The sequence below is a fragment of the Neurospora tetrasperma genome (assembly GCF_000213175.1).
Source record: "Neurospora tetrasperma FGSC 2508 unplaced genomic scaffold NEUTE1scaffold_81, whole genome shotgun sequence".
NCBI classification, from domain to species: domain Eukaryota; kingdom Fungi; phylum Ascomycota; class Sordariomycetes; order Sordariales; family Sordariaceae; genus Neurospora; species Neurospora tetrasperma.
The window spans coordinates 4,393,679-4,419,965 of record NW_009799179.1 but is presented as its reverse complement, the minus strand read 5'-3'; the positions used below and the strand labels follow the sequence as shown (position 1 = coordinate 4,419,965).

The 26,287-nt window shown below is 51.5% G+C and overlaps 9 protein-coding genes across 9 annotated transcripts; 4 read left to right on the top strand and 5 right to left on the bottom strand.

Annotated features, from left to right (window-relative positions):
- Positions 1-850: 850 nt before the first annotated feature.
- Positions 851-2,073, bottom strand: NEUTE1DRAFT_149972 (uncharacterized protein; the record flags this gene model as incomplete). Its single annotated transcript, XM_009857779.1, has 4 exons — positions 851-908; positions 994-1,225; positions 1,330-1,760; positions 1,821-2,073. 4 exons carry the CDS (start codon positions 1,997-1,999, stop codon positions 851-853), a joined length of 900 nt encoding a protein of 299 aa, XP_009856081.1.
- A 691-nt stretch (positions 2,074-2,764) lies between these two features.
- NEUTE1DRAFT_118775 (uncharacterized protein) lies at positions 2,765-3,029 on the top strand (the record flags this gene model as incomplete). Its single annotated transcript, XM_009857778.1, has 1 exon — positions 2,765-3,029. The coding sequence occupies one exon, from the start codon at positions 2,809-2,811 to the stop codon at positions 2,998-3,000; it is 192 nt and encodes a 63-aa protein (XP_009856080.1).
- Positions 3,030-3,402: 373 nt separating this feature from the next.
- Positions 3,403-4,630, bottom strand: NEUTE1DRAFT_72023 (uncharacterized protein; the record flags this gene model as incomplete). Its single annotated transcript, XM_009857777.1, has 2 exons — positions 3,403-4,190; positions 4,249-4,630. The coding sequence occupies 2 exons, from the start codon at positions 4,544-4,546 to the stop codon at positions 3,466-3,468; spliced, it is 1,023 nt and encodes a 340-aa protein (XP_009856079.1).
- Positions 4,631-5,912: 1,282 nt separating this feature from the next.
- On the top strand, positions 5,913-7,415 carry NEUTE1DRAFT_133089 (protein phosphatases PP1 regulatory subunit sds22; the record flags this gene model as incomplete). The annotated part of the gene is made up of 4 exons (XM_009857776.1): positions 5,913-6,184; positions 6,232-6,247; positions 6,355-7,174; positions 7,237-7,415. 4 exons carry the CDS (start codon positions 5,913-5,915, stop codon positions 7,251-7,253), a joined length of 1,125 nt encoding a protein of 374 aa, XP_009856078.1.
- A 286-nt stretch (positions 7,416-7,701) lies between these two features.
- Positions 7,702-9,561, bottom strand: NEUTE1DRAFT_133088 (xylose reductase; the record flags this gene model as incomplete). The annotated part of the gene is made up of 3 exons (XM_009857775.1): positions 7,702-8,187; positions 8,294-9,084; positions 9,406-9,561. 3 exons carry the CDS (start codon positions 9,545-9,547, stop codon positions 8,152-8,154), a joined length of 969 nt encoding a protein of 322 aa, XP_009856077.1.
- Positions 9,562-11,980: 2,419 nt separating this feature from the next.
- NEUTE1DRAFT_125930 (uncharacterized protein) lies at positions 11,981-13,892 on the bottom strand (the record flags this gene model as incomplete). The annotated part of the gene is made up of 3 exons (XM_009857774.1): positions 11,981-12,018; positions 12,223-13,113; positions 13,314-13,892. 3 exons carry the CDS (start codon positions 13,801-13,803, stop codon positions 11,981-11,983), a joined length of 1,419 nt encoding a protein of 472 aa, XP_009856076.1.
- A 2,299-nt stretch (positions 13,893-16,191) lies between these two features.
- On the bottom strand, positions 16,192-19,158 carry NEUTE1DRAFT_72016 (uncharacterized protein; the record flags this gene model as incomplete). The annotated part of the gene is made up of 3 exons (XM_009857773.1): positions 16,192-16,826; positions 16,882-17,335; positions 17,398-19,158. The coding sequence occupies 3 exons, from the start codon at positions 19,084-19,086 to the stop codon at positions 16,372-16,374; spliced, it is 2,598 nt and encodes an 865-aa protein (XP_009856075.1).
- A 307-nt stretch (positions 19,159-19,465) lies between these two features.
- On the top strand, positions 19,466-20,465 carry NEUTE1DRAFT_114393 (uncharacterized protein; the record flags this gene model as incomplete). Its single annotated transcript, XM_009857772.1, has 3 exons — positions 19,466-19,744; positions 19,887-20,327; positions 20,409-20,465. 3 exons carry the CDS (start codon positions 19,466-19,468, stop codon positions 20,463-20,465), a joined length of 777 nt encoding a protein of 258 aa, XP_009856074.1.
- Positions 20,466-22,941: 2,476 nt separating this feature from the next.
- Positions 22,942-25,554, top strand: NEUTE1DRAFT_72012 (uncharacterized protein; the record flags this gene model as incomplete). Its single annotated transcript, XM_009857771.1, has 6 exons — positions 22,942-23,167; positions 23,456-23,585; positions 23,684-23,728; positions 23,783-24,531; positions 24,591-24,740; positions 24,799-25,554. 5 exons carry the CDS (start codon positions 23,495-23,497, stop codon positions 25,108-25,110), a joined length of 1,347 nt encoding a protein of 448 aa, XP_009856073.1.
- Between the last annotated feature and the right edge of the window lie 733 nt (positions 25,555-26,287).

Sequence of the window (26,287 nt, the reverse complement as noted above, 5' to 3'; positions counted from 1 at the left end):
GTCAGACGTCTACACATACTTCATTTGAGTTCAAAGGGTGACGGTTTCACAATAAAACATAGCCGACCGCCTGCTTTTGGCGTGCTGTTTACGGTCATGTTCGTGAAGAACTTCACGGTAACGCAGAAACAAAGGAATGGCTTTGATCTAATCAGGCACAGCCAGGAGGTCTAGGACTAGCTTGCATTACAACAATGACTACAGTATGCGATATTTGTGAAGTGTTCGCAAATTGCAACTTTCTTCGATCAATCAATCCAAATATCAAATAATCCAGACGGCACTGTTCACATTGCAACCAGTTTATCGGAGGGTATCAAAGAAGTGAATCTCTCAACTCTGTTCAATTTTAGTGTTGAAATTCTCGCTGCCCTGACGCCCATTTTCTATTCTGCCCATATCCGACTATAAGGGCCCGACCCGTTGAAAGTGCTGGTAGTATATATAGCCTTGGCTCAACGAGCGTACAGAACTCAAGTCCCGCAATCACAGTATACACGTTCTGGCCCCATTCTTGTTCAGTCTTCAGGATTTCTTGCGTTCAGATGCCATAAATACCACAAAGACCAAGTCATGCTTTGTTCACATATTTCACTCTTGTTCATTCTGCCGTAGTAGTTTTCGTCATGGCTCCCAACCGAGAAAATCGGAACTTCAAGTTTAGTGATATCGCCGTAAACAAACCTCCCCCCAACACCATGTGATAGAAAGCACCAAGTGATATCATGTACGAGTAGATAACTGGCCAAATGTATCTTGGAGAGAAAGAACCATCCGTCCTAGAATCACACACCTTCACAAGATGTGTGGAAACAGGAACTTGGAAAAAAAAAAAAAAAAGGGTAAAGAACTACGGCTGGGAGCCGTTCTCGTTGCAGTAGCTTTGCTGGGTGTTTTGTTGGGTGCTTCTGCTGAAAATTAGAAACTACTTCCTGTACACATGATGAACCTGGCTGCGAAGACAGAGGGGAGTAAAAAAGAAACTAGACTTACGAACCAACCGAAATATCATCAACATGATTACACAGTGCCACAAACAAGTCAAAGAAGAGATCACTGCCGCCGTGAAACATCTCCAGCTGCATAGTTCCGCTGCGCTTGAACGTGTTGCGGCCGCGGATAATCAGCGCAAGATAGTGAGCTCGAAGCTTGGAGTCAGTGTCGGGGGTGTTGGCGTAGGCGTATCTGGCGGAGGTCAAGATTGTGCTGGCCACTCTTCCGCATTCTGCATGTATGCATGATTGGGTCAGTTTAGTTCAGATGGTGAACATGATGACACGAAGAGGAGGAAGACATTAGTTAGCTGATGAAATAAATGGCTTGACTTACGAAGACCGTGCTTCCTTAGAGCAATTCTCTTTAACTCTTCCAGTCCATATTTCTCGCCCACGCAGTAAATCACTGTGTCCTTGAGCACTTCACCATCAACTGAATGATGATAAATGGTTGGAGCCTCCCGACCACCGTTCCCGTTTCTCCCTGCTGCCGCTGACTCCTCCAGTTCCCACGTGTCCCGTCTCTTATCGTGAACGAGGCGGGAGTGGTAGTCGCCTTTGTAGAGATATTCGAGAACTGAGGAGAAGATCTCGGGTTCCTCATTAGGGAGCAATATTCGCTTGGTTTCACCTTCAGAGAATTGAGTGTCGAGGACGTTCTTGAAGAAGGGCGAAGCGGATAGCACGTTTTCGTGGGCGGCGAAGATGCGGGACTCTTGGCCGATTATGAGGGTGACGATGGGTGAGATGGGATTCAGATTGCCACTAGAATCAGATTGATTAGAAGTAGGTTTGAAGTGAGTTTGGTTCGGTTTGAAAACGTACTCTGCACGAGCCACTGTTCCGGGAACGGTCGCCACATTAGGACGACGATGACGGAGGTCATGGCGACGCTTGGAAATTCCGGCTTCTTTAGCGAAGGACAAGGATGAATTCGACCTGACTAGCTTCGGTGGTCTGGAACCACTCTTGCTGTGGGGGATATCGAGGCACCGAGATGACATTTGTGGGACGATCGTGATTGACCACTTTGTCTGCTTCCTATGATGCACTTGGAGGCAGAAGATGACAATCAAGCAATCGCTTGCATCGATACAAAGATATCAGGTGGTATGTGTCGGCGAGGAACACACGAATGGGGGCTTGGGTGGTCGATGGCGATAGAGAATCGGCAACAACTTTCTTATCAGTCTGGTGGTGATATCTGGCGAATACCACGCGTCTAACTACCGAAAGTGCCGAGTGCTTTGAAGCCCAGAAATCTGCGCGCAAAACGGATGAAGAGCCAGGTCAATATTCGATGGGCGATGCATTCTTATATGGACGCGCTGTGCATAAATGGAGGCCTAGTCGTTTCCAATTGTGCACTAGGCTCCAGCCAGTCCTGAGGGGTACGTTGAACCTTGATGGGTAGGTATACAGAGTGGTAACCTTGGCTGGCACAACCTGCAGTATCTTTCACACCATCAAACGTGATTTGGCGCGTTAAGTGTTCGAGGTGGGAAACGGGATATTCGCACGAGGTCACCTGATGGCGCGCTAGTCCATTTCGAGGCCACTGACATGGGGGTCGACATCGGCCGGCCTCCCTTCTCTTGCCTTTTCATGGTGTAAGATGGCCCGGAATAGGATCGACGGATCATGGAGGAAATGCAAGGGCGAGGAGAGCCGGCCGGGGGTGGTGGCGGGTGGGGGTGTGGAATGAGTGGGATAGTGGCATTCACATCATCATGATGATACAAACGGCGATTAAGCGGAACGAACATTGGAATGGATCGTTGATTGGCGTGGAGCGAGTTTTACGCCCGACACAATGTGGCCCGTAGCTTCCCTTCCAAGATTGTGGTGTTTCCTCCACTCCAGTCTTTCGGTGAGCCTGGGGCCCGGCCATATGACGATTCAGCAGCTCACAAGGCTGGCTGCTATTGCCATTTTGCCGCATCATTGGGCTTGGCATGAGCTGGTGCCTGGTGGTGAACCAAGATCATTACTAGTTACCACTTGAAACTCGCCGTCAGCGTCAGCTACGCATCGACTTGTTTGAGCACATGTTTCCACGTGGGAAGCCCAATACGCATCTCTCTCGCTGACAATCCGAGTCGTCAAAAGATTTCGCCCATTCGAAAGCCCCGAGATGAGAGCCTCAATTCCTATTGCGATTACCCCGCCATGTCCTAGGGTACGCAATAGCTTTGTACCACGCCAGCATCAGAGTCTCTGCGCCTCCGTGATGTGATGCAAAGGACGACATTGGTCCCAAGTTGCTTCGCCTGCACGGCACCTCACAGTGAAAACGGCCGGCGTCTGCGTTTGCCATCTTCCCTCGCAGTGCTCACTCTCTCCCATCTGGCCCCGCCGTTACCACACTTGTCCATGGTCAGCTCCGCAGCTATGGACGAGCAATTGTGCGGTCCATGTTCGCCAGACCGGTGTTTGGATGTCTGCCGCTACGCGGTTGATGCCTGCAGTCTCAGCCGACATCCAATGTTTTCTGGGTCAGTCGCACAATGCCAAGGGCAGCTAGTCTCTTGCCTTCGACTCTCATGATGGCATCGCTGTGAAACGCCGCCGGGGACTTGACCCGTTCAACCGGCAAGCCTAGGTCCTGGCATTTTTCGAGCAGACGCTCGGCATGTTCTGGGGGAACTAGCTCGTCTCTTTCGGCCTCAAGGATGTACATACTTGGCGGCGGACTTCCCTTTTCCCTCGCCGCCTTGGCAATGGTTTCCATGTTTGTCCAACTATCCAAATGATTGCGTAAGAACGGCCAAAGGTGTTTGTATGGAAGCCACTTTTGAGGGTAGAGCGTCTCCAACATGGTCCTGACCGACAAGAACGGGGTCTCGAGGAGCAAGCCTCGGACTGGCAAATTCTGTGGAATCTTGCCTGTCGCAGCAAGGTTGGTGGCCACACCGCAACCGATGCTTTGTCCCCAGAGCAGAAGAATGGGTAGAGGAGCATCCCTGTCTGGTCCGTACAGTTGTTTCTGGTATTCGGAAATCCAGCGCGCACCGGCTTCAGCATCTCGCCTGAGACCAGCTTCCGAGGGCCGGCCCCGGGATGTCCAATAACCTCTGTAACTCAAGCAAACAAAAGTCATCTGTAGAGGTGCCAGGTCCGGGTTGTGGCTGTCACTGACGTTTCGAAGCACCCATGACAGATCCGGCAATCGTGGCGGTATCGAAGCGGCGTTTCCTAGGTGCCCATATCAGCTGCGAGTCCCGGAACGACACGTTGATATGAGGATACAAACCTTGAAAGTAGAGAACATATACATGGGCCCTCGCATCCTTCTTATCTGTAGGGAACTTTCCCTTTTGCATCGGGACGGTTGTAACGGCCATTGCCAGGTCTGTCCCGTCCGCCGCTTGAATCCTCTCATTCGTCCACTTAATTCCACCGCAGTGGTCCGCGTAGTTGTCGATGAGCTCCCATCGTGAGTTGGGAGGGAACCCGGGCATATATATGATCTTGTTCTGGAACACAACTAGCATCATGCACTTCCACACGTATAAAGCAACCAGAAGCCCCACGAACACGACTGGCGGCATCAGCACCGTCGGGATGTGAATGCATTTCGCAGTGCGGCCGCTGCCACTAACGACGGAAAATGTGCATGGCTTGAATGTCAGGGGAACGATCAGAGACCTTGCAGCAGTGACCCCAAATCGTGAACCTCTGATGTAGGTGCTACCGTGACGACAGCTCGAAAGTGAAGATATTGCACGAAGTTGTTCCAACCGGGCCCTTGAGGCGGACACGAGACAGCGAGAAACCATTGGGGGAAACTTATGAGACAATGGCACTTGTCTCACCCGAGCAAACTGCAGGATTTTCCGCAGCTCGTTTCCATTGCATAATCTCGTGTTCAGCTGCCACTTGTCGATTACTCTTCAGTCTCCTGCAAGGTGTTCTGCACATACACCTCCACAACCTCCTTTCGAATCGGAGATTGTTGGCCAGGTTGGGTGGCGCACTCGAGTCGACAGAAGTTCCAGACAATCCGACGTTGGCGCTCTGTGATTCACCCGAAATGCCTCGATAACGTACTGTATGAACCGGTGAGGCAGCAAAGAATGTAATTTGTTCCAAAGAGCGGTTCCAGGCCTTCCGAGGCTTTTTGAAGCCTTCACTCTTCGAGATGATGGGGCTCAGTAGTGGAGAATCTCTCTTGAAGATTGACCGATGTGATCCACAGACATGGAATCGAAGCGGTAATGACGGTGAGCGCCGTCGATATCGAGGATAATAAACGTCGGTTGAGGTCGGTCGGATCTTAATCGATGATGATGCGGGTGATGGTGGACGGCCTCGGGATGATGCCCTTCCCGTTAAGAGTCTAACAGGACCCCTGTACGACCAACCCTTCCCAGTCCGCCCCCTCCAACGAGGCAGGCCCTGGCGTTGCACGGTGCACCCACTGATGTGATCCCCGCATTTGTCCGCTTCAGGGGACCAACCAAGGGGACTAGCGCATGACGGGACATCCCAGCGGGTGGTTGGAATTGGTCCATGACCATGACGATATTCCAAGAGAACCTACCTAAGCGACCCCTCCTTTTCTGTAGTAGACGTGACTTCCTTCCGTTTGATAATCAGGAAGTGATAAAAAAAAAAGTTGGGAGATTCTCCTTCTCATCACATAAATGATAAGTCACTGTATCTGTCCAATAAATACTACCAACCACTGATTACCACCGCGCCACCGCTTCCGAGTGCGCCATTAACTGATCAACACTGCCTTGAGTATTGTGATAGTATCGATCCCTGTGCTCGTCGGTACTTTTTTTTCTTTTTTTTTTCCTGGTTTTTTTTAACCCTTTGGACGCTTTCAGCACGACCACGACCATTCCACGACCTTGCGCAACGCTCGAGAGCAGGCACCGACTACATACCCGCCCGAATACTACCACAACTATGCCGGCTCCTATCGAAGAAAGCAACAACACACCGGGTCACCAATCGCCCGGCCACCACATTGAGCTGGTGGACGATCATCCTTCACCACGACACGAGGGCGAAGCAGGAAGCCCTGCTCTCAGAGACAGCAAAGGCTGGGACGGGAAGCTGCGGGTACCAAAGAGTGCTGTGCTCACAAATCCCGAAGCCTTATCGGATCCGGAATACTCGGACGATGACAACGTTGTTCCCGGCGAGGAGGTTGCAGCGGATGAAGGCAAGCAATTCGAGTGCGCTCAAACACGGACACTAGGCTATTTACATGTCTGAACGATAGTGATAACAAATCGGTGGTAACGAACCTCTGGCTAACCATGTCCGGCTCGTTTGGTTTACAGATCTCCTCGACAACGAGCCCCTCGATACCGATGAGATCATTTGCACCCACTCCCGCATTCAGTCCATCTCAGCATTGCGTCTTGAGCGCTTCAAACAAGTTGCCCGCATTTGCCTTCGCCAAAACCTGATCCAAGATATCGAAGGCCTCGCCGCCGTCGCCGAGACCCTCCAAGATCTTGATCTTTATGACAACCTGATTTCGCACATCGGCCGCGGGCTGACTGACCTGACGAATCTGACCAGTCTGGACCTAAGCTTCAACAAGATAAAGCACATCAAGCACATCAATCACCTGACCAACCTGACGGATCTCTTCTTTGTTTCCAACAAGATCAGCCGCATCGAAGGGTTAGAAGGACTCGACAAGCTGCGCAACCTCGAGCTTGGGTCGAATCGCATTCGCAAATTGCAGAACCTGGACTCGCTCAAGAACCTCGAAGAGCTATGGGTGGCCAAGAACAAAATCACCGAACTCACCGGCCTCGGCGGCCTTCCCAAGCTGCGTCTGCTCAGCATCCAGTCCAATCGGATTCGCGACCTGTCCCCCTTGCGCGAAGTGCCCCAGCTCGAGGAACTGTACATCTCGCACAACGCGCTCGAATCGCTCGAAGGGTTGGAGAACAACACCAAGCTGCGGGTGTTGGACATCTCCAACAACAAGATCGCCAGCCTGAAGGGCATCGGTCCCCTCGCGGAGTTGGAGGAGTTGTGGGCGAGCTATAACATGGTCGGCGACTTCGCCGAGGTGGAGCGAGAACTGAAGGACAAGAAGAATCTGACGACGGTGTATTTTGAGGGGAACCCGTTACAGCTCCGAGCGCCGGCATTGTATAGGAACAAGGTCCGGTTGGCGCTGCCGCAGGTGCAGCAGATTGATGCTAGTAAGTCAACATGCATTACTTATAGAAACTCCAGAAAATTTGCTAACTCTCAAATCACGCAGCTTTCGTCCGCGTATGATGTATATGAATGGCGATTTTGGCGGTTTGCAAAGCATAATAATTGTGTAGTCAAAGTTCATGCAGCATGGCACTGGCGTTCATGGTACTACGGCGTTAGATGGGTTGTTGAAGCAAGACAATCGACAACTTGATGTATTCCCAGTAGATCTCGTTACTACTCTCCTTTGAACCCGTTGCCCTTTGCTTTCCATTCTCACCCTCATATTTGCGTCCATACCATTTTCATCCGACTTCCCCGACGACAGGGCCGACCAACATCTTAGTCCAAACCACCGGGCGATGAAAGGACGGTCGCGTGCGCCTCCGTGTTGAGGTTGATACATGGAGTGGCTAGTATGAATTGTTTTTGTACGATGATGATCAGGTTCACATAGACGATTTCGACAATCACGACAAACAATACAGAGTCAGCACATGTCACGAGCAGGGATCAACGAAAAATAATTTCGAAACAGAAAGATTTGTCAAATCTTGGTTTCTATCGCATTCTACCCCATCTATTTCATAGCTGACAGGATATCAAGCAAACAGGAATTGGCCTAGAGCCGGGAGAGTTGATCTGCCAACAGCCCTTCCCCGGGCCTCGGCAGTAACGACAGTATGCCCCATTATATGTACACATCCCGTCGTTAGGGTACGGTGACCAGCCTTCTCTCCTTCGCGGTGTCTCTAATGGTCGGGGTATGGTTATGTTGATGTTTCCATGAGCGTGTGGTGTGCATTGTGTGTACGGGTCGTGAGAGGTCGTAGCAATTTAGGCGACCATACCCCAATCACGCGCCCGCGTATACAAAAATGCGTTGTGGGTATAATACACATTCAAGGGGTGAAATCAAAAGCTTTTGGAGGGGGGGAGGCGAAAGCCAGCTTTTCCCTAAGCTGCGGAAAAGGTTGACCTAACCGAAAATCCAGAGGTTCTCAGCGGAGAAGTACTGTGAGTTGCCATGTTAGTATATACCTTTCATGCCATGACATATATCTTCTGAGGCCACATTTGGGTGCCGATGAGTGAATGGCAAAAGGAAGTATCAAACTTACGTTGGTGGGCTGGTTGAAGCGGATGCCGCGGTCGAAACCAGACATGGTCTTGATGTCCTCCTCGGAGAGATCGAAATCAAGAGAGTTGAGGTTGGACTTCATGGTGGCCTCGCGGCTAGACTTTGGGATGATGGCCAGGCCACGCTGGGTGGCCCAACGGAGGAGGACCTGGGCAGGATCCTTGTTGTACTTGTCACCAATAGCCTTGATGGTGGGGTCCTCGAGGAGAGGCTGGAGCTTCTGGGCGTGCTCCATGTTGAACTCGCGGAAAGAAGCAGGGCCGAAGGAGGAGTAGGCGGTCACGGCGATGCCCTCAGCCTTGGCAAGATTGAGGAGGTTCTGCTGGACGAGGTAGGGGTGGTGCTCGATCTGGAGAGTGGCGGGGCGGACCTTGGCGTAGCGGAGGAGGTCGTACAAGAGCTGGGCCTGGAAGTTGGAGACGCCAATGCTCTTGGAAAGACCCTTCTCGACGAGCGACTCCATGGCCGTCCAGGTCTCTTGGATGGTGGCCTTGGAGGGGCGAATCTCGCTCTTGCCATCAAAGTGCCAGCCGGGAGGGTAGCGAACCGAGGGGTCGACGTACTCGAGGGCGACGGGGAAGTGAATCAGGTAGAGATCGAAGTACTCGAGACCCCAGTCGGCAAGCTGCTTGCGGACGATGGGCTCGACGCGGTCGCCGTCGTGGAAGGTGTTCCAGAGCTTGGAGACGATGAAGAGCTCCTCGCGCTTGACGATGCCCTCCTTGATGGCGCGGGCTACACCCTGGCCGCACTCAACCTCGTTGCCGTAGTCTGTAACCAAGCCATTTCCAGTCAGTCAACAAGAACCATGCCATCGTGCCTATTGTGTCTTTGATGGCGGTACTATTGTTTTGGGTGAATTCGACGGATAATGTCTCATCCTCCTGCAAGCAGGGTGAGCTGAAGTGACAGGGGTCGATGTGGGGTAGTTGTGTAAATAAGTGTCCATGCCTGCGATGGTATCGCTGCTCCTCATGTCCTTATAAAACAAAAATGGACACCACGAGAGATTGACCATGCGAGGGGAGACGTTGTGTTGACACAATAGGTATTATGTGATGTACAATCGGAAGCGGGAAGTCTTAAACATACCACAGGCACCATCGAAGAGGCGGTAGCCTGCCTTGATAGCGTTGTAGACGACATCGGAAGCGATGGAGCCGTCGACCTTCCAGAGGCCGAAGCCGACCTGGGGCATGTCGAAGCCGGAGTTGAGCTTGATAGCAGGAACCATTTTGTCTGTTGGTGGGATGTAGAGGAGTGTGTGAGACGGAAAGAGATCAAACAAGCCAGGCAAGAGGGTAGAGCGGCTATAATGGTATTTATAACTGCTGCTGTCCGTGTTAAGTGGGTGGAGGCTAGAACTTTCCCGGTCACTCGTAAAGAAACGGCGTGTATGTACAATACCCGGGTGGCCTACTCCAACCTTACCCGGCCCATCCACGGACGAATACTATGCCGGTTGGGGAGCAGAGCTATGACGGTGATGGACTTCGGCTCATGCTGTCCCCTCACTGCCTCCCTCCACCTCCTTCCACATTCATCACCCCCGCGCCTCCGTCTACTCCTCACAGACCCGCTATCAGGTCCCGAGCGTGGCAGACAGGAGCTTGGTTTTCCAGGGACCCTCATCTGGCCTGACAGGATGTCAAGGTAACGTGTTGAGGTGTGCTTCTTCAGGTGCTGTGCGGAATCCTATAAGCTGACTGGTCGCCGGCGATACTCGAAATGCCCAGGGACGGTTGCCTTTCTGGAACCCGGCCATGATTGGCATGGGTAATGGCCCCAAGCCTTGTCAGCTGGCGCAGGGGCCAGGGTATTGGGTACTGGTCATCTTGAACGCCTATTTGCGCGGTTTAAAAGAAATTGGAGAAGGGGTGGGTTCGTCCGACTGCATTGCATCGACATCATGTTGTATACATATGGCGCCAAAGCGGCCTGCCTAAGCGTTTGCTTGTACCTTGATGGTACCTAGCTTTGACCTCGGAGTGGGCTGGTCACCACTAGCAAAGGACGTTTTCCCTCTTAGTCTCTCCAAGTTCTCGGTCTATCTGCGGAGTGACTAGAGAGGGCAGAACGCCTTTACCCAAGGCCTGTCTCACTTGACCTTGAAAATCTTCAATACTGTCAATATCAAGAAATCGTGTTTGGAGCAATTGTTGGAGTCGCTGGAGCCCTCAAGCTGCGGGAGGTGGGGCTGGATATGACCCGATAGCCCGGCTCCAAGTTCCCGTTTAACCTATTTAACCGGAGCCAACCAGAGGCCGTGGCTAATGTGGAAGCGCGAAACGTGATGGATAGAGGCTGGAGTGGGTTTGACAGATGTCTCCACCTCTGTTGTCCTTCACCATGGGGTTGTGCGGGGCAGCGCTAGGATATTTGGCAAAAAGGCACAAACGCCCCCATTGATGCATACCATGATGAAGGGTGGGTCACCGAGGAATCAACGTCAGTTCAACATCCAACCCTCAACTTGATCACGACAAGCAAAAATGGGTGACAGTTCTTGCAGCTTAACTTTTCCTTCACGTCTCCAATGACCCTTTTTCTGTGTCATGTGTGACAACAAAGAAAGCCTGAAACTGCAAGCAGGTTCATATATCATGGAGTGTCCGTTGTCAACTTGCTGTCCACTGTCGAATCAACAAATGCTGGGGATAGGAAACGGATCAGATCAGGGCCGTAAGGCTTTGCGCTGGTTCACGTTCATGCTGAGAACCTCAATTTCGAACCTTCCATGTGACCTTCAGCAATCGTCGCCCAAGTCATTTTCTGGGGGAGAAGAAAAGCCAACGACATGCACACCCACCGCAAAAGTACCTTCCGCTTGATTTTCCTTCTTGTTTCCGACACGACATTTCCCGTGACGAGCTGCTGCAATCATCTGTATGAAAACCCAAGCAACTTCAATAACCAACATATTCCTACCGTGTATCAAAAGACAACCTGTCCGGAAGCAATACGCAGTATGAGGACGCGCTGACCGGACATGCTCCGGATCAAGGTCTTCTCAGGAAGTTGTTGGCATTCCCGTCCAATGACAACCAGATTCGTGTGACAATGGTGGATTATAGCCAGAGGCCCCGTAAGGACCAGCCGGGACTTTCTTGAACAGCCTTATCCTTATATATTGTTTCTTGTGATTGATAATAAGTTGAACCGACCTAGGCACATATGAGGCACATTCTGACATCCAAGCTCTATTCTGATTAGACACTTCGAACATCCTTCGCGTTGGGTGCACAGACGCTGATGTACATGATCCGTCTCACAACAAACCATGAACCACTGCTACCCCAAACGGTGGCGCCACCAAGCAATCGACCCTGAACCGCGATGCAGCTAGCCTGTGGGTTCGTTAACTTTCTTGCGGATCCTTGCGGTCTTCCAGCAATCCTCTTCCGCGTCAGTGGAGGTAGCCGGCGGTATCGAATCAGACAGGAAAGCTTCTTTCTCGCTTCTTTACCTCTCAAAGGGTTTAGATCGAGACCAAGTTCCTGGCTACCGATGCAGTAAGTACCTCGGGCCAGTAACAACACGACATCCTGCTTGTTGACCGGCTGTCAGCGGTCATCGATGCCCCTGCCAAGCTGTCTCTTATGCCGTATAAGCATGAGAGTACCAAGGTTGGTGCTCTTAAAAGGGGGGACGGCAATGTCTGGCTCACCTAACCGCAGCTTTCAGCCCTACGGATTACTGGAACTCCTATCAGGCCCCACTCTGGCATTATGCTGGATCCAAAGCACTAACTCGCCAGTACTGCTTAAATCCTATTTTCGTGATTCTAGTCCAGACCCTGACTCTGACTGTGCCCTTGTAGTTTACCAGACTTAATACTAGTGATAGTGTCGAGCCCATAGTTCGCATACGAACACCTGCAGATATCTGCTTCATCCACGATGCTTATACCTCTCTCCCCCACCGCCTTCACATTATCATTATTTCCAAACACCACAGGCTTCCCCTGAGCATCCCTACAATCCGGCGCCTTTTTCCCTTTGTCACTCTCATCCTCCTCATATGTCTGTTCAAACGTTAACTCAACCGCAAACGGCCACAGCGCAAACACGTTCGTTGCGTTTATCAGTGGTGTAGACACATCGCTGATCTTAGCCGGGTAACTCGCCCTCATGCGCGTCCAGATCGTGCCACGGACGGCCGTCTGATTATACCAGCATATCGCGGGCGCTGGTGTTGGTATTTCTCGCGAAATCGTGTTATCATTGGCCCTCTTTGCTGTTCTTAACCATCTGCGTTTAGAAGGCGTCCCATTACCTTCCTCCCTTCCGTTAGAAGCAGCCTGCGAAGCCGAAGCCGAGGATGATAATACATCAACTGTTATCGATGTCGTTGAGATCATCGAAGAGACTGTCGAAGACAGACTGCTGCTGCTGCCGCTCGTAGTGCTAACATCTGGCACCACCGCCTTCGCCATGGTAAATCCAAACGTGAACCGCTCGCTCGGCTGATTCGCGTCGATCATGGTCAAACTGACGTCTCGGAAGATGCCGGTTGGCGAAAATGGGTCGTCAGAAGAGGAGATGACGTAGGAGAAGGTGGTGGTAGGACGGATGATCCAGCGGAAGGAGGCAGCAGAGATGCTTTCATTTGCGGAAGGAGAGTAAATAGAATAAGGGTAGCATCGCCAGAGGGCAGGATTCCGCTTGGGTGCGCAGGAAGTTGAGAGGTTGGTCAGGGCAGCCGTGAAGGTGTATGAGCCGGCTGGGAAGAGGTCGGTGGGTAATGGGGGACCGGGCTCGGAGGAATGGTGTCTGGCGGAAAGTTTCCGTATTAGCGTTTCTGCGAAACATGGATAATCTTTGTTTCTTTTTTTTTTCAGTAGGGATGAACTATCGCATCACCCATACCCAGTCCACGTAAAGAAGGGAAGCAAGACATATATAGGTACCTTTTCCTCAACCCAACCGTCAAACCAACCGCCAATCCCACAATCAGACCAATTACCAAAATCCCCCAAACCACCACCTTATACCACCCACCCCGTCTTCTGACCCATTCTCCCAGTGCCGTATCCTCCTTCTTCCCTCCCTGTTCTCTCTTAATTCTATCCTCGGTCTTCCCCTTGACTGGTTGCGCCGGGCTGCCATCAGACGTCCACCCCTCCCGATCCCTGTCCCTCATCGGGACTACCCACTCCACAGTCCCATTACTATTAAGCGATATAGACCTTACACTGCCCACTTCTCCTCCTACCGCTCTTATTCCGGGTACTCGTTTCGGTACATATTGTGGTACACTGGTTGATCTATACATTGCCGGTCGCGTGCTGGGTGCGTATAAGCTGCTGTTCGTGCTCAGAACCCCATTACTCCGCGTGAATGACATGGACCGTCGTTGCGGCGATCGAGGTGGTATTGTTGGTTCTGTTGTTGCTTCATGTCGTGGATTCGCTGCGTTCTCGTCCTCCACGATGACGGGCATGGGAATGGGTGTGGAGGAGTGGACTGAGCGGCGGCTCTTGGGGGCCATTCTGTTTTATGGGCTGGACCTTTCCTTTCTCTTCTTATGCTGCTTCAGTTGTTCCTGTTTGAGTCGATCTGATTCGCGGTGTTCCCTGTCCTCAAGCTCGCAATATATATATGTACCCTCCTGCGAGGGTAGAGGTGTATGAGGCAGAAATACCTTATGTGTTACTTCCGCTGGTCGCCGAAATGCTGTCCCAGAGAGTTTTTCAATAGCATGCCGGTTAAATTGGTGTGTAAGAAGGCACCAGGGTAGCTCTAGAATGCTAGAGGAAGAATTTAAGAGAGCTATGAAGAAGAGAAACTCTACTCGCACGTTGAGAAAACTCTATTCGCACGTGGATGTAATTTTGCTTTCTTAAGTATAACTTGATCAAATTTTGATATCAAAAGCCGAGTGTAGTACCAAATTACTCGTCGATTTTTAGCGGATTTTTCAAGGTATAAACCAGGCTCATAGCCTTAAGCGTCATCTAAATCCTTCTTTTCCTAACTTTTGGATATAAAATCCTCTTAATTATTTACTCAATATCTTTTTCTTTCCGTTATGTTTTCTAAGGCTACTAGGAACGAGTGTTCTTCGAAGTAGGGGTGTTAGGTAGAGGAAAAAATGAGGAAAAATCCAATATATTTTTCGTATTCTACTTATACTATTTTAGGTAGGAAAAACGATGTTGAAAATCCTATTTTTTTCCACGTGCGAATAGAGTTTTCTCAACGTGCGAGTAGAGTTTCTCATGAAGAAACCTCCTTTGGAAATATGGTACAGCGAAAAGTGAGATGCGAGTTGCTAGCTCCTCTTCACCATCGCCATTCTTTTCTTCTTATGTATCCGAGAAGGGTGCCGTAAATGTACCTAGAGGTGTAACTATCGTATTGATAAGTAAGAGGGCTGAACCTTGTATTTGCTCATTCTCGTGAGGGCGTCAAAAATCGGAATTGGTATAGAAAGTGCAGGGTGATTTTAAGATTGGTTGTAGGGGTTCATAATGATGGTGATTCCGGGCACGTCTTTCATCACGTCGGGTCTGGCCGCCAGCTAATGATGTAGAAGTACTGATCTTACCGTTCGCTCGTCCTCAGCGATCTCGTTTTCCCCTTTTCCTTCTTTCTTTCCTTTTGTAAACTTATTCACATCTGATCTGACTGCCCAGCCTAGCTTTAGCTATGGTCTGGCTTTCCAAAAGGCACAAACATTATTGTTGATCATTGATGCATGAACGGTTTTAAATCCTATTATGTGCTACTGCCGAGAACCAGGAGTTGCTGAATGGTTGGGAGGAGAAAAGAGGGGAGAGGGGGGTTGGTCCTGGGAATCCTGGATCAATGGAAAAGGCTGGCCGGTTTGCTGGTCTATTTAACCTAGTCCTTTGGCCAGGGATCAAAAGGGGCCGGAGAGGAAGTATCTGACATATAAATTGACGATGTGATGAGCGGTACTTGGAGGTTGACAGAAAGCCACGTGGCGCATAGTTTAAGATGAGCTGTGACATCCTTCTTCCCGGACGGGACTCGTGTCGGTTGATGCGGACGCCATCAGTTTCTGGTAAAGAATAGAGGTCCTCGTTACGTCACCGGGTCTACCCACCGATCTCATATCTGGACAAGGGGAGTAGGGTTGGGAATCATAAGTTACCTTAATTCTTTCTCTGTTTACATTGTACCCGCCATTGACAGGACTCCTGAGGTTGCATCGCAAGACTTTCGATGTCCTTTCCCCCTTTCAATCTTCTTCGACCCTCGCCAATTTGCAGCCAGCACACATAAAAAGCCTGGCTACCCTCCAGTGAAACACTCACCGAAACCTTATGTATCGAATATTCCATACTGTCCGCTGTTCTGTTGGCACAGACACCACGGGGTACATGAAATGCTCAACCCGGTTTGCTGGTCCTATGAATCATGGGCGTTGCTGGTCCGGCTGATGCGCGGCTAGCCCCTGAAGTCGAGCTTCAACCTCTGGGAGAAGCTACAGGTTGTATGGTAGAACCAAGATAAGTAGCCAAAGCTGAACTGAGAATCGCGGGGAGGCGCTCTGCTTAAAGCGGCATAGGCCGGCAGTGGCTTGCATTCTAGATGCCGGAGAGTGGGCTACAATCGGCCTTAGGCTAGCGATACAGGAGTCAGGGCGCTGATGACATCCCCCCCAAATTGTGAGGGCATGGGATCCGGACCAGAAATATCTTCAGGCAGAATGTCGAGGAGATTAGCGAAGTTGATAAGGGACCATGTTACCTGGCACATCGAGTCCATTGATGTGCGATGCCATAAGGTGAGAACGGAGGAAGGAAGAGATTGCGTAGAGGCAGATATATGTAGCCGTATGGGAGAATGAGAATTTCAAGATCATACAACGGGAATGTATGTATGGTAAAAAAAAAAAAAAAATGATGATGGGGTAGGTAGATATATACGTCAATTCTTGATGATATCTATTCCAAAGCAGGTCTCCTATAAGGGCCAAAAATCCAACAATCCAACGGGTCATCGAGTTGGTGTTTCGGGAACGAAAACAGCATCGTCATAGTTCATACACGAAGTTGGTCCTCACCTCATCCAGTACCCGCCATCTCGCTCAGTTCTCCGTCTCAGTCGCATCCTCATACTCCGCCTCCGTCTCCGTGTGCTCGCCCTGTGTAGCCTCCTCATACTCAGTTTGATCGGTTTCTTCCTCGGGGCGAACAATCTCGACTGTGGAATCGCCAATGGAACGTTGCTCAAGACTGTGTTCGGACTCTCTCTGTGTGGCCTGTCCCTCCTGCTCGGCATAAGGGGGCGGGGCAAGATTCTCGCCACCCTCAACCCATACCTTGTTGAGCTCCTTCTCGATCTCCTCACGGCGTGCCTTCCACTTCTCAACCTGCGCAAGACGTTCGCGAAGATCGTGCAGTTCGCGCTCAACATGCATCTTCTCGCTCTCGGTACCAATGCGCTGCAGCTCCCACTCATCGCCTCGCTCACCCATGCCGAGAACGAGATTGTACATGTGGTACTTCTTGAGAGAAGCTCGAGTAGAAATAGTGATCAAAGCTGCGCATGGAGATTAGCATCGACTACTGCTAAAAATACCGGACTTGATACGTACTGATTCCCTTTTCCTTGCAAGTCTCGTAGAGCAGTCCCTCGACATCGCTGGAAACTGCGCTCGTGCCTTCATCGATGAAGGCATACTGTGGCTCGTGGTACAGCAAGCGCGCAATAGCAAGCCTCTGCTTTTCACCACCACTCAGAACGTCCTTCCACTCCTTGCGGGTGTCCCAGCCACCTTCACGTTCAGGCAAATATCCAAGACGGGCTTGGTCCAGGGCGCGCTTCAAGTCGTACTCGTTCTTGCGCTTCTCACGCATGTCGGCCTCGCCGTCGGGATAGATGACCTGATCACGGAGCGTACCGATGCTAAGATATGGCCGTTGTGGGAGGAACATAATGCCATCTTCGCCGTTGTTCTTGGGTCGACTCACAAGACCCCTATACACTGGCCAAAGCCCAGCGATGACTCGCGCAATAGCACTCTTACCCACGCCGTTAGGCCCGGATATCTGTGATGCACGATATGTTAGCTAAAGCAATATTGGGATCTGACCGCGGGATGAAAGCGTACCAGGAGATGCTCGCCACGACGAACAACCATGGAAAGAGATTCGAGAAGCTCCTCGCCTCCCTGTGGCCACAGCGCAGGAGCAACAATGGGCACGTTCTCCAGGCGGACACCGTCAAAGCCCTTCTGAATGGTACCCTGTACGTCTGACAACGAGTAGAGCTCGTTTTCGCGACCTCTGACGTAGTATGCGTTCGCGTGGGCTCTGTGAAGAGTGGAAATCAGTGTATACACGCGACTGGTGTAACCGGCCAACTCTGAAAGATCTTTGATGGAGTACATCATGCGACCACCAGCATCGGCAAGCGAGAGCATGAGACGTTTGTTGGTAATGAAGTCTTTCATGCGGGTGCGTTCGCGGCCGCCCTTCTCGGCGTGCTCTGCCTGTTGCTCGCTTGCCCCTCCAAGACCTCCCCAGGCTGGCAGGAAGACAGGAAGGGAAGAGAGGAGATAGCCGTAAGCGCTCCAGCTGTATTTGAGGATGAAGTCTTCAAGAATGTTGTATCTGATCTTGAGCATGTAGATACCCTCCATCCAGTTCTTGAGAGACTTAAATTCCCTGTTCAGGAATGTCTTCTCCATCTCGGCGCCGCCATAGAAAGCGATTTCCTCCGCGTTTGCGATTAGGCGTGCATGAAGTCCTCTAAAGTCACCTTCCTTCCGTCCTTCCACTGCCTTGAGTTTGCCGAAAGGTGGCGAGAGTCGACGCAGGATACTGGCCGTCAAGAAGTAGTTGCTCAGGAGACCAGTGAGAGCCAGTGGGCCGAGCGAGCGGTAAAGTTGGTAGTTGAACACGCAGATATCAACAAATGGCTTTCCGAGAGAGGAGTAAAGGTTAGCGGCAGCAGCACAGAACAGAGTCAGATCCTGAGTGATGAACTGATCCGCTCCCTGTCCGACCCCACCATCCAGGTTCGACAGTTTGTAATAGTTGAGGTTATCGTTCAAATACAAGTCGTGGATGTACCGGGTAAGACGTGTTCGGAAAGCAATCGACACCTTAGACTCGAGGTATTTGATGGTAGCGTTGACATAGGAAGCAAACCCGCCCAGTCCACACCACTTGACAATGCCCAGGAGGAACTGTTTGCCATTCCCAGCCACCAGATCACGCACAATCTCACCATCTAGGCGGGCAACGACCAGAGAAAGGTAAGTACGAAGCATGAGGAAGATTCCATGGCTAACAAGCAAGCCGGCCTCTTTGCTCTTCCATCGAGGAACCATAATGCTCATTAGACTGAGGAATTGATGGAGGAAGGCAAGATTAAGACCGGGTTTCGTCTGAGCCGAAGGGACGTGACCGTCGCCGAGGCCTGAGACCCGTGGGGGATTCAGGAACAGACGTCTATGGGCCTCAAAGGTGAGCGGCTTCGTACTATGGATAACGACCTTGGAAGTGCCGTCCTTGTAGGGTACGTAAATAGTCCTCGATCCGTCCTTGTTGTGCAACCATGAGTTGGTGCGCACCAACTTCCGGCCTTGCTCCCTATCCTCACGTCGGCGCCTCCACCATCTCCGCGTACCCTCGCCAGATAATATGATGGATGTCGCAAGTGCGAGGGTCGCGAGAAGACGTGTCGTCCTGGTCGTCGTCTTCAATTTGGAGCGAATAAGCTCAGTGTATTTGTTGATGAAGGACGCGATGGCCTCCTCGGCCGCGGAGCCTCGTAGGGTTGATTGCGCCGCCATGATGCCGATGGGCGTCGCTACCGTCGCTGGCTTCCACTTCAGGTAGTATCGAGTCCCGATAGATCCTCGGGGATCAACAGCCAACGCTTGCCCTTAGCATCCGGCTGAACACAAATTACGCGCGGCTGGGCGCAAGATGATACGGCGATGCGATGATTGTGCGTCGTGTGGTCTCGAAGGAAGTTCGCTTCAGCGATATGCGGACAGCGGGGATCGCGAGTTGTTGAGGTTGGGCTTGAATGTAGAAGGAAGAATAACCGATGGGAACTTGAGGGAACACTCGCTTGTCTACACTACTATAAAGGCTAAAACGATGTCGCCAGGATGATGACGGATCGAAAACTGGCCAAATGCCGTGTCCAGGCAAAGGATGGTTAGCATGGCGGCCAACAGTAGCATAGCCGTGACATGTGATCGATACACCGAATTGACCCCCGGTCCGGTGTCTGGACTGCGAACATTCCGAGGTGCACGGCCAGAAGTTCAATATGAACCAATGGGAGGCGGCCAGTTCACCAGCAAAGAGGAACGTCATCAGCTGCATCGCTTTCAAAGGCCCACTCTTGTCCTGGGGAAAGCTGGGGAAGCCGCTCTCTGGACTCCTGGAGCACAGACCACCTCCCCCAGGTTCCCCATTGTCCAGGCAGAGTTGTCCAAGGTTCGTCGGCTCATGTTTGCCATGTGCTGAGGAGTATCTCCAAATCTGGCTCTCCTGTTCTGTCGCACCTTGTGTCACTTGAGTGGACTTCTTTGCCAGAGAGATGGCCGCGACAAAACAGTCAGCTTACACTCACGGTTAGGTAGCCCTGACCTACCAGGGAGTCCATCTTAACAAGATCGCTTTAGTATCAGATCTGGAGTGTTTCAGTGTTACTTTGGCGAAGACAGGGCAACCCTCGCAAGAGCCAAAGAACTCGAGATCGAAGCTCGAGAGAAGAGGTGGAGGAGCTTCCAACCCCACGGTTATAGGACATCACCGTCGGTTCCAAGGACTTGGGTTTTGGCCTCTTTTTCTGGCCTGGCTTGCTTGCCGTCACTGCTTGCTTGGGTCGGGAGCACGCAGCTTGCTTGGGTACGAGCGTCCTATCTGCAGACCATATGGCCCTGCGTCTTGTCTTGTGCTCACGTTGTTGCGGCTCTTATTTGAAATGCTGGACGGGGGCGATATCAATTCCCGCAGACGGATCTCACAAGAGCTTATAGTCTCAACCCGCGTTCTCCGCGTCAGGTACGAAGGTCAGGTATGCATGCAGAAAGGAGGTGAAGATGCGCACACGGCTTCGCGGCTCCTTGGCTGCTTTGACTTTTCAAAAACTTGATAGGACCACGGAACGAGTGGCGAGCAAGAAGACAGACCTCAAAGCAAGCGCTTTGGATAAGTATCCCTTTGTATGAATTCGGCCATCCGACAATCCGCACTCGTCAATCCACCAAGAGCTCGAGTTCATCAAAAAGCTCCCTGCGCTCTTCAGCGTCGACTACTGTGCAAAGAAACTCTGGTTAAAGTGGACGAAACTGTGATGAGCACACAGTATACGGCGGCCGATGTGAATGGTCACGGATCACCACAGCGCATAGTCCCGAATCCAACCCATCACTGTAACGGGCGCCAACGTGGCCAATCATGAGGCCCAGTTGCAGCTCCCAGGCTCTTTTGGCTCTGGAACGGTCGCTGTCAACTGGGGCTGCTCAGGGCTGGACGAGGTCTAGCATCCCCGGGCCGAGGAATGCGGATGACAGAAGGGGCACCCAGCATTCCACTTCTGCAGGGCGAGTGTGGATTGATTTGTCTGTTGATGGAGCCGTAGAGGCCATTGTGGACTCTGACAGCTGGGTTGCCCTGGAGAGTGCCGTTAATGAAGCCAGCGAGTTGGCTGTCGACATCGACGGACATCGAAGGGAGTTATTCGATGATGAGCTACTTGAAACATGCTGACAGGGGCCGTGGAGATTTGGTCATCTATGCGACGTCTAAATGGCAAAATATGAGCAGGAATTCTCTCATTCATTGAAGCATTTCCGGTACCTTGTTAGACTTGTGTCTCTCGTGGGGACGCACTCATAAACCGGTGCCCTGGCATTGGACCCATGAGAAAAAGAATGGAGCCTACCTCTTTGCCTATGGGAACAGCCGTGGCTGCTTCATTTTACCCCTACCATCCTTATTAAGGAGCCTCACTGGCTAGTTCAGTGCGCAACTGTAGAGAGATTTGAGACCAGAACCAGGTCAATCTTGTTATTGCTTGTTGGAAGGCTTGAACGTGCGACAACCTGGGTCAAGTTTCTTCTCTTCTCACCGATTGAAGGGATTACATCCTCTACCACAACGTCTTTGAAGTTCCAGGGTGTAAAGACACGAGGGACAAACGCTCAGCGTATACAGACGCAACAGTTCTCGATGAACTGCTCAATGTCACCAACAGGTCCAAGCACACGAGACATTCAGAGCGGTCAATAACAAAAGCTGACCTTTGCTGCAGGTTGCCAGTAACGTTGCGAGGTGGTAGCTCGGAGCCAGGCAAGGGGAGCAGAGGACACAGTCGCACGGCCATGGAGGTGAACAGGGTATCTATGTAGCGGAAATTTGACGGGACTGCTTGACTGACAACCTAGCTATGCCTAGCATTGATGGGAGATAAGGCGCCCATGGGTGAGATGGGCCTTTTGGGGAAACATTTGACAGCCTCAAGGAACGGGACGGGAGTCCATTGGGTTCCACCGATGTCTGACAGTCAGCGCGTTCCGCCGGGCATTATATAGGTATGTAAGATAGCTATTATCGACTGCAATTGCACCGTTGATAGGTGAGCTCGGAGCCTTTGGTTTGTGAGAAAAGTCAGCGTGAAGACGCAAGGTGTTGTCCAATACAGAGGTTAGCGTATGCGCGGTAGCTCTGCCGGACGGGGCCATGCTGGATTCTTTTGAACATGATCCGACGGAAATTGTTCTCGGAGTGCTGTGGTGCTGGGCACTTCCACTTTCACTAGGTACCTTCTTCAGATACCGTATCGATACTAGGTCTGTGGAGATACCACCATGTTGAGAGTTGACCCCCCCACGGCCCAGCTTGGGAGGAATAAAACCCCCTCTTCAGCCCAAAGGCTTCTAGACCCCAAGAAAGAACGTGTCGGGAGAGAAAGACGAAACCGAGAAACCAAAATCAAGTGTAACAGAAAAAAAAAAAGGAGAGTGGGTGAGGTGGGCAGCAGCAAACATCACGACCGGGACCCTCCATCCTTACGACGTGCAGCAGCGGGACCGGACTGCACGAATTTAGCGGCTGCAGGTGGTTGTGGGTACTTTGTGGGTGCAAAGAGCCGATGGACTGTGTTAGCGCATTTCTTGTTCCATGCCGATGCCCACCACTAAAATTGCATGGCCAGCTATCCCATCTTATCCTGCTGCACTGCGCAGGGCCGTACTGGCGTCGCCTGATGGTCATTCGGTCGCTGGCTAATCTCTTCGGGGCAATCCACTAATCCTCTCTCGTCGCATCCGCTTCCCAATCGTCCTCTCTGCACCGTGAACAATCCTAGAAGCGACCCCATAACCTTTTAAAGTCAATCATTTCGCTTGCGCTCTCACGACCTCCAGCTTTTGATACGCCCTTCTTTCCCTCTTTTCTGCTTCTGCCCAACCTCCGGCCCGTCCACCACGTCGTCGCCGTTTCTCCTTCTTTGGCCCGCCCTTTTGGTCCTCGATACCCCTTCTTGATCTTTTTTTTTGTGCCCTTCTAGGTTCTGGGTCCTTTCTGGCTAATCAAGCACGCAAGGCGTGCCCGTGTGTGACTGTGTTTCTGGTCGACCTCCTGCCGACATACCCCCCGACGCTCTCGGCCTCCGCGCGCCAATTTTCCCACCTGCAACGGCAACCGCGGCCGGAATCAGCGTTGTCGCGATCATTATTTCTCTTTACTTTTTGCGGAACTCGAAGCCTGTCGCCTACCTATCGACCAGACGGCCGAAACCCGTTAAGGAGTCCAGGGCCTCCAAGGGCTAATACCTACTCTCCCGAACGAAGGGTAGTATAGGGGCTAGGCTTTATTAGATTGGCGAAAGCTGGATTCGGTTGGGACCAAGAGGTTGGTGACTTTTTCTCTTCTTTACAATTTCAATGCAGTCCAACGTTCCAAACAGTCCGTTTCACCTTCGTTGTTCCTGTCTCGCTGGCTGCCTCTGTCGCTGCCTGCCATCCACGTTGCCACTGATCGCATCGCGCTGCCCCCAATCCCCAATTGATTGGTGCTGCAAGGCTGTCAACGGGTCTCGTACGCCTCACTATTCAAACCCAACCGCCGCAAACTTCAGCTCCTACTACGACGCAATCCCTAAGACCACGCGCTGATAGCTCTCTGCGTTGAGGGGTCCAGACATTCATTTTCTATCCGTAATCAAAGACACCATCTCAAATGGCATTGAGCGCGGACGACACAACCCTGTCAGCCCCTGGCAGTTCGAAGGAGATGCAGACCCACGACGAAGCAATGGCAACTAAAAGAGGTAGCGACCGCCTACGTGTGACCTTCCGAATCACAGTCATGATTTATGAGCCTTTCAATTCTCATGCAGTGCAAATGGGCTAATTGGCGGTATCACAGGCGACCGCGACAGCATCGGTGGAAACTCGAGAAACTCAAGAAGCAGTACGTTATATTGAAATTTGGATGGCAACCCATTTAGTAACCAGTTGTGTACAGGAACTAGAGCAACCGCCGCCATGAGCAACTCGAACCCGGTAGCACCCAAGAAGAAGAAGGGCGGCTTCCTCGCCATCTTTGGCTGCTGCGGCGTCCCTGATGATGCGAACGGCCTCGACACCCCGGTACCAAGCCACAAGCTCGACAGGATCCCCCCTAGACCGGCGACCGCGAGCAGGCGAACAGCAACCCCGTCCGAGCAGCCCTCCGCGAGCAAGACCCAACTTTCTGAGAAGGAGCCAGCTCAGCAATCTCAGCCGACCCAGGAACAGTCGAAGAACGGGAAGCGGGTATCAGGAACGAGTACTCAGGATCAGTCGACAGTTGGCGAAAAGGATGGAGAGTCAAAGCAGACCACGATCGTTGGCCCCGGCTCAAGTAGCCCACTGGCATCGGTAGAGCCGCCACAGCAGACCAACAAGGAAGTGGAGGTGGTTGAGGAGGTGGTCAATGAGAAGGACGAGGAAGGGGACGTGCAGATGCCCGATGCCGCCGAGGAATCACAACAAGCTTCACATGCGGCCGATGCCACGACTGAGGAATCGTACACAAACCTTCCCCCGCCACCTCCGGGCCCGGTTCCCGCAGCTACAACTCCGCCAACAAGCGGCGCGCTAATTGAGAGCCCTCCTGTCTTTCCTCCCGACCAACCTCAGAAGTTCCTACTCCCTCCTCAAGCACCTGAGTTCAAGGGTAAGAAGTGCCTTGTTCTAGATTTGGATGAAACCCTCGTACACAGCTCCTTCAAGGTTAGTTCTGCACCCATCTTCCTATTTTCTAGTTCGCTTGCTGACGGTTCGAATTATAGATCCTTCACCAGGCCGATTTCACGATACCTGTTGAAATCGAAGGCAACTACCATAATGTCTATGTCATCAAGCGGCCAGGTGTAGATCAGTTTATGAAGAGAGTTGGCGAGCTTTACGAAGTTGTTGTCTTCACTGCATCGGTTTCCAAGGTACGTGAAATGCAACCATTCGAAAGCTTTTGGCAACTCAAATACTAACGATGCTCAGTACGGTGATCCGCTGCTGGACCAATTGGACATCCACAATGTTGTCCACCATCGTCTTTTCCGCGAAAGTTGCTACAACCATCAAGGAAACTACGTCAAAGACCTGTCACAGGTTGGCCGTGACCTTAAAGACACCATTATCATCGACAACTCACCAACCTCGTACATTTTCCACCCTCAGCACGCCGTACCCATCAGCAGTTGGTTCTCAGATGCGCATGACAACGAGCTATTGGATCTCATTCCCGTCCTAGAAGACCTTGCTGGTGCCAACGTGCAAGACGTTAGCCTGGTACTGGACGTCACTCTTTGAAGCGTTCAGCTTGAAAGCTTTCCGTGTTGATCATACACCTCGCGTATGTATGGCCCAAAGGCCCGTTCATTGCGGGGTGTTTTGGTTCATATTTGTCTCAAGCGAAGAGGCGTAAATGCGTCATACTGTCTAATCATCTAAATCTGGCCTGGCGGGTTTCGCAGACATGACTATATGGTTACGACCCCACCTTCACAGATCCGAGAGGTTACGGCCACCCAAATGGCGGTCCGTTGCATATGAAGGGATATGCGCAGGATTACCGCTCTTGTGCCTGGTCATTCCGAGCTCCGTCAAATGAAAACGGCGAGAGAAAGTTCTGATGGGTCCGGCATAATTCGAGAATGGATCTGAAAGGAACCGGGGGATTGCGGCGTGGTGCAACCCAGTGTGAAGCGTAAAAGCCATCCGTACACAGCGACGTCCTTGTCATAACGCCGGGCTTCAATTATCGAACGGCAGGGGGAATGGGGGAGGGAAGAGATGGATGCAGCATTACCCAGTGCCATTATTTATTGTTCCGAGCTGCCAGCGGAGGAACGGTGTTGTACTGTGGTTGGTTTGTCTTGCGTGTCAGCGGGCGCAAAGTTCTTGCTTAGCGCGCACATACACCCGAGTGCTTGTAGGGTGTCTATAGTGTTGTTTTCTTTTGTCAGCTTTTTGTCTTTTTTATCATGTGTCCTCCCGGTTTCTCATCTACTTCTTCTCCCATCGGGCTTCTCTTCTAATTCCCCCTTACTCACAGGCACACTGTTCTTTGTCATAACATGTATACAATGGATGTTTTGAATGCTCGCTCCTTGCTGGCTCGGAGGGATAAAAAAAAGACAACAGCATCTGGCATCCCGTTATACCCCAGAAATACCCACGCTACTCAATTGATCGAAGCAATTACCGACTCCCTCCAAAAGTTTCGCTCAGTGGATAGACCGACGTGTATCAATTGGCCGCCAGGATTCATTTGGCAGTGGTTTGGATCAAAGGTGCAGAAAAGAGCATGGCGATCTGGGCGACGCCTTTTTTCAGCAGGAAGCATCAGGCCCACTGCGGGTGAATGGTCTCGTTCCCCGCCGCTCACCTCAACTGTTCGTCTAGAACTTACACAACTCCAAGTTACCATCAAAGAAGTACCAGTATCAAACAAACTATCTTGAAGAATAGATCGACATTGGCATTC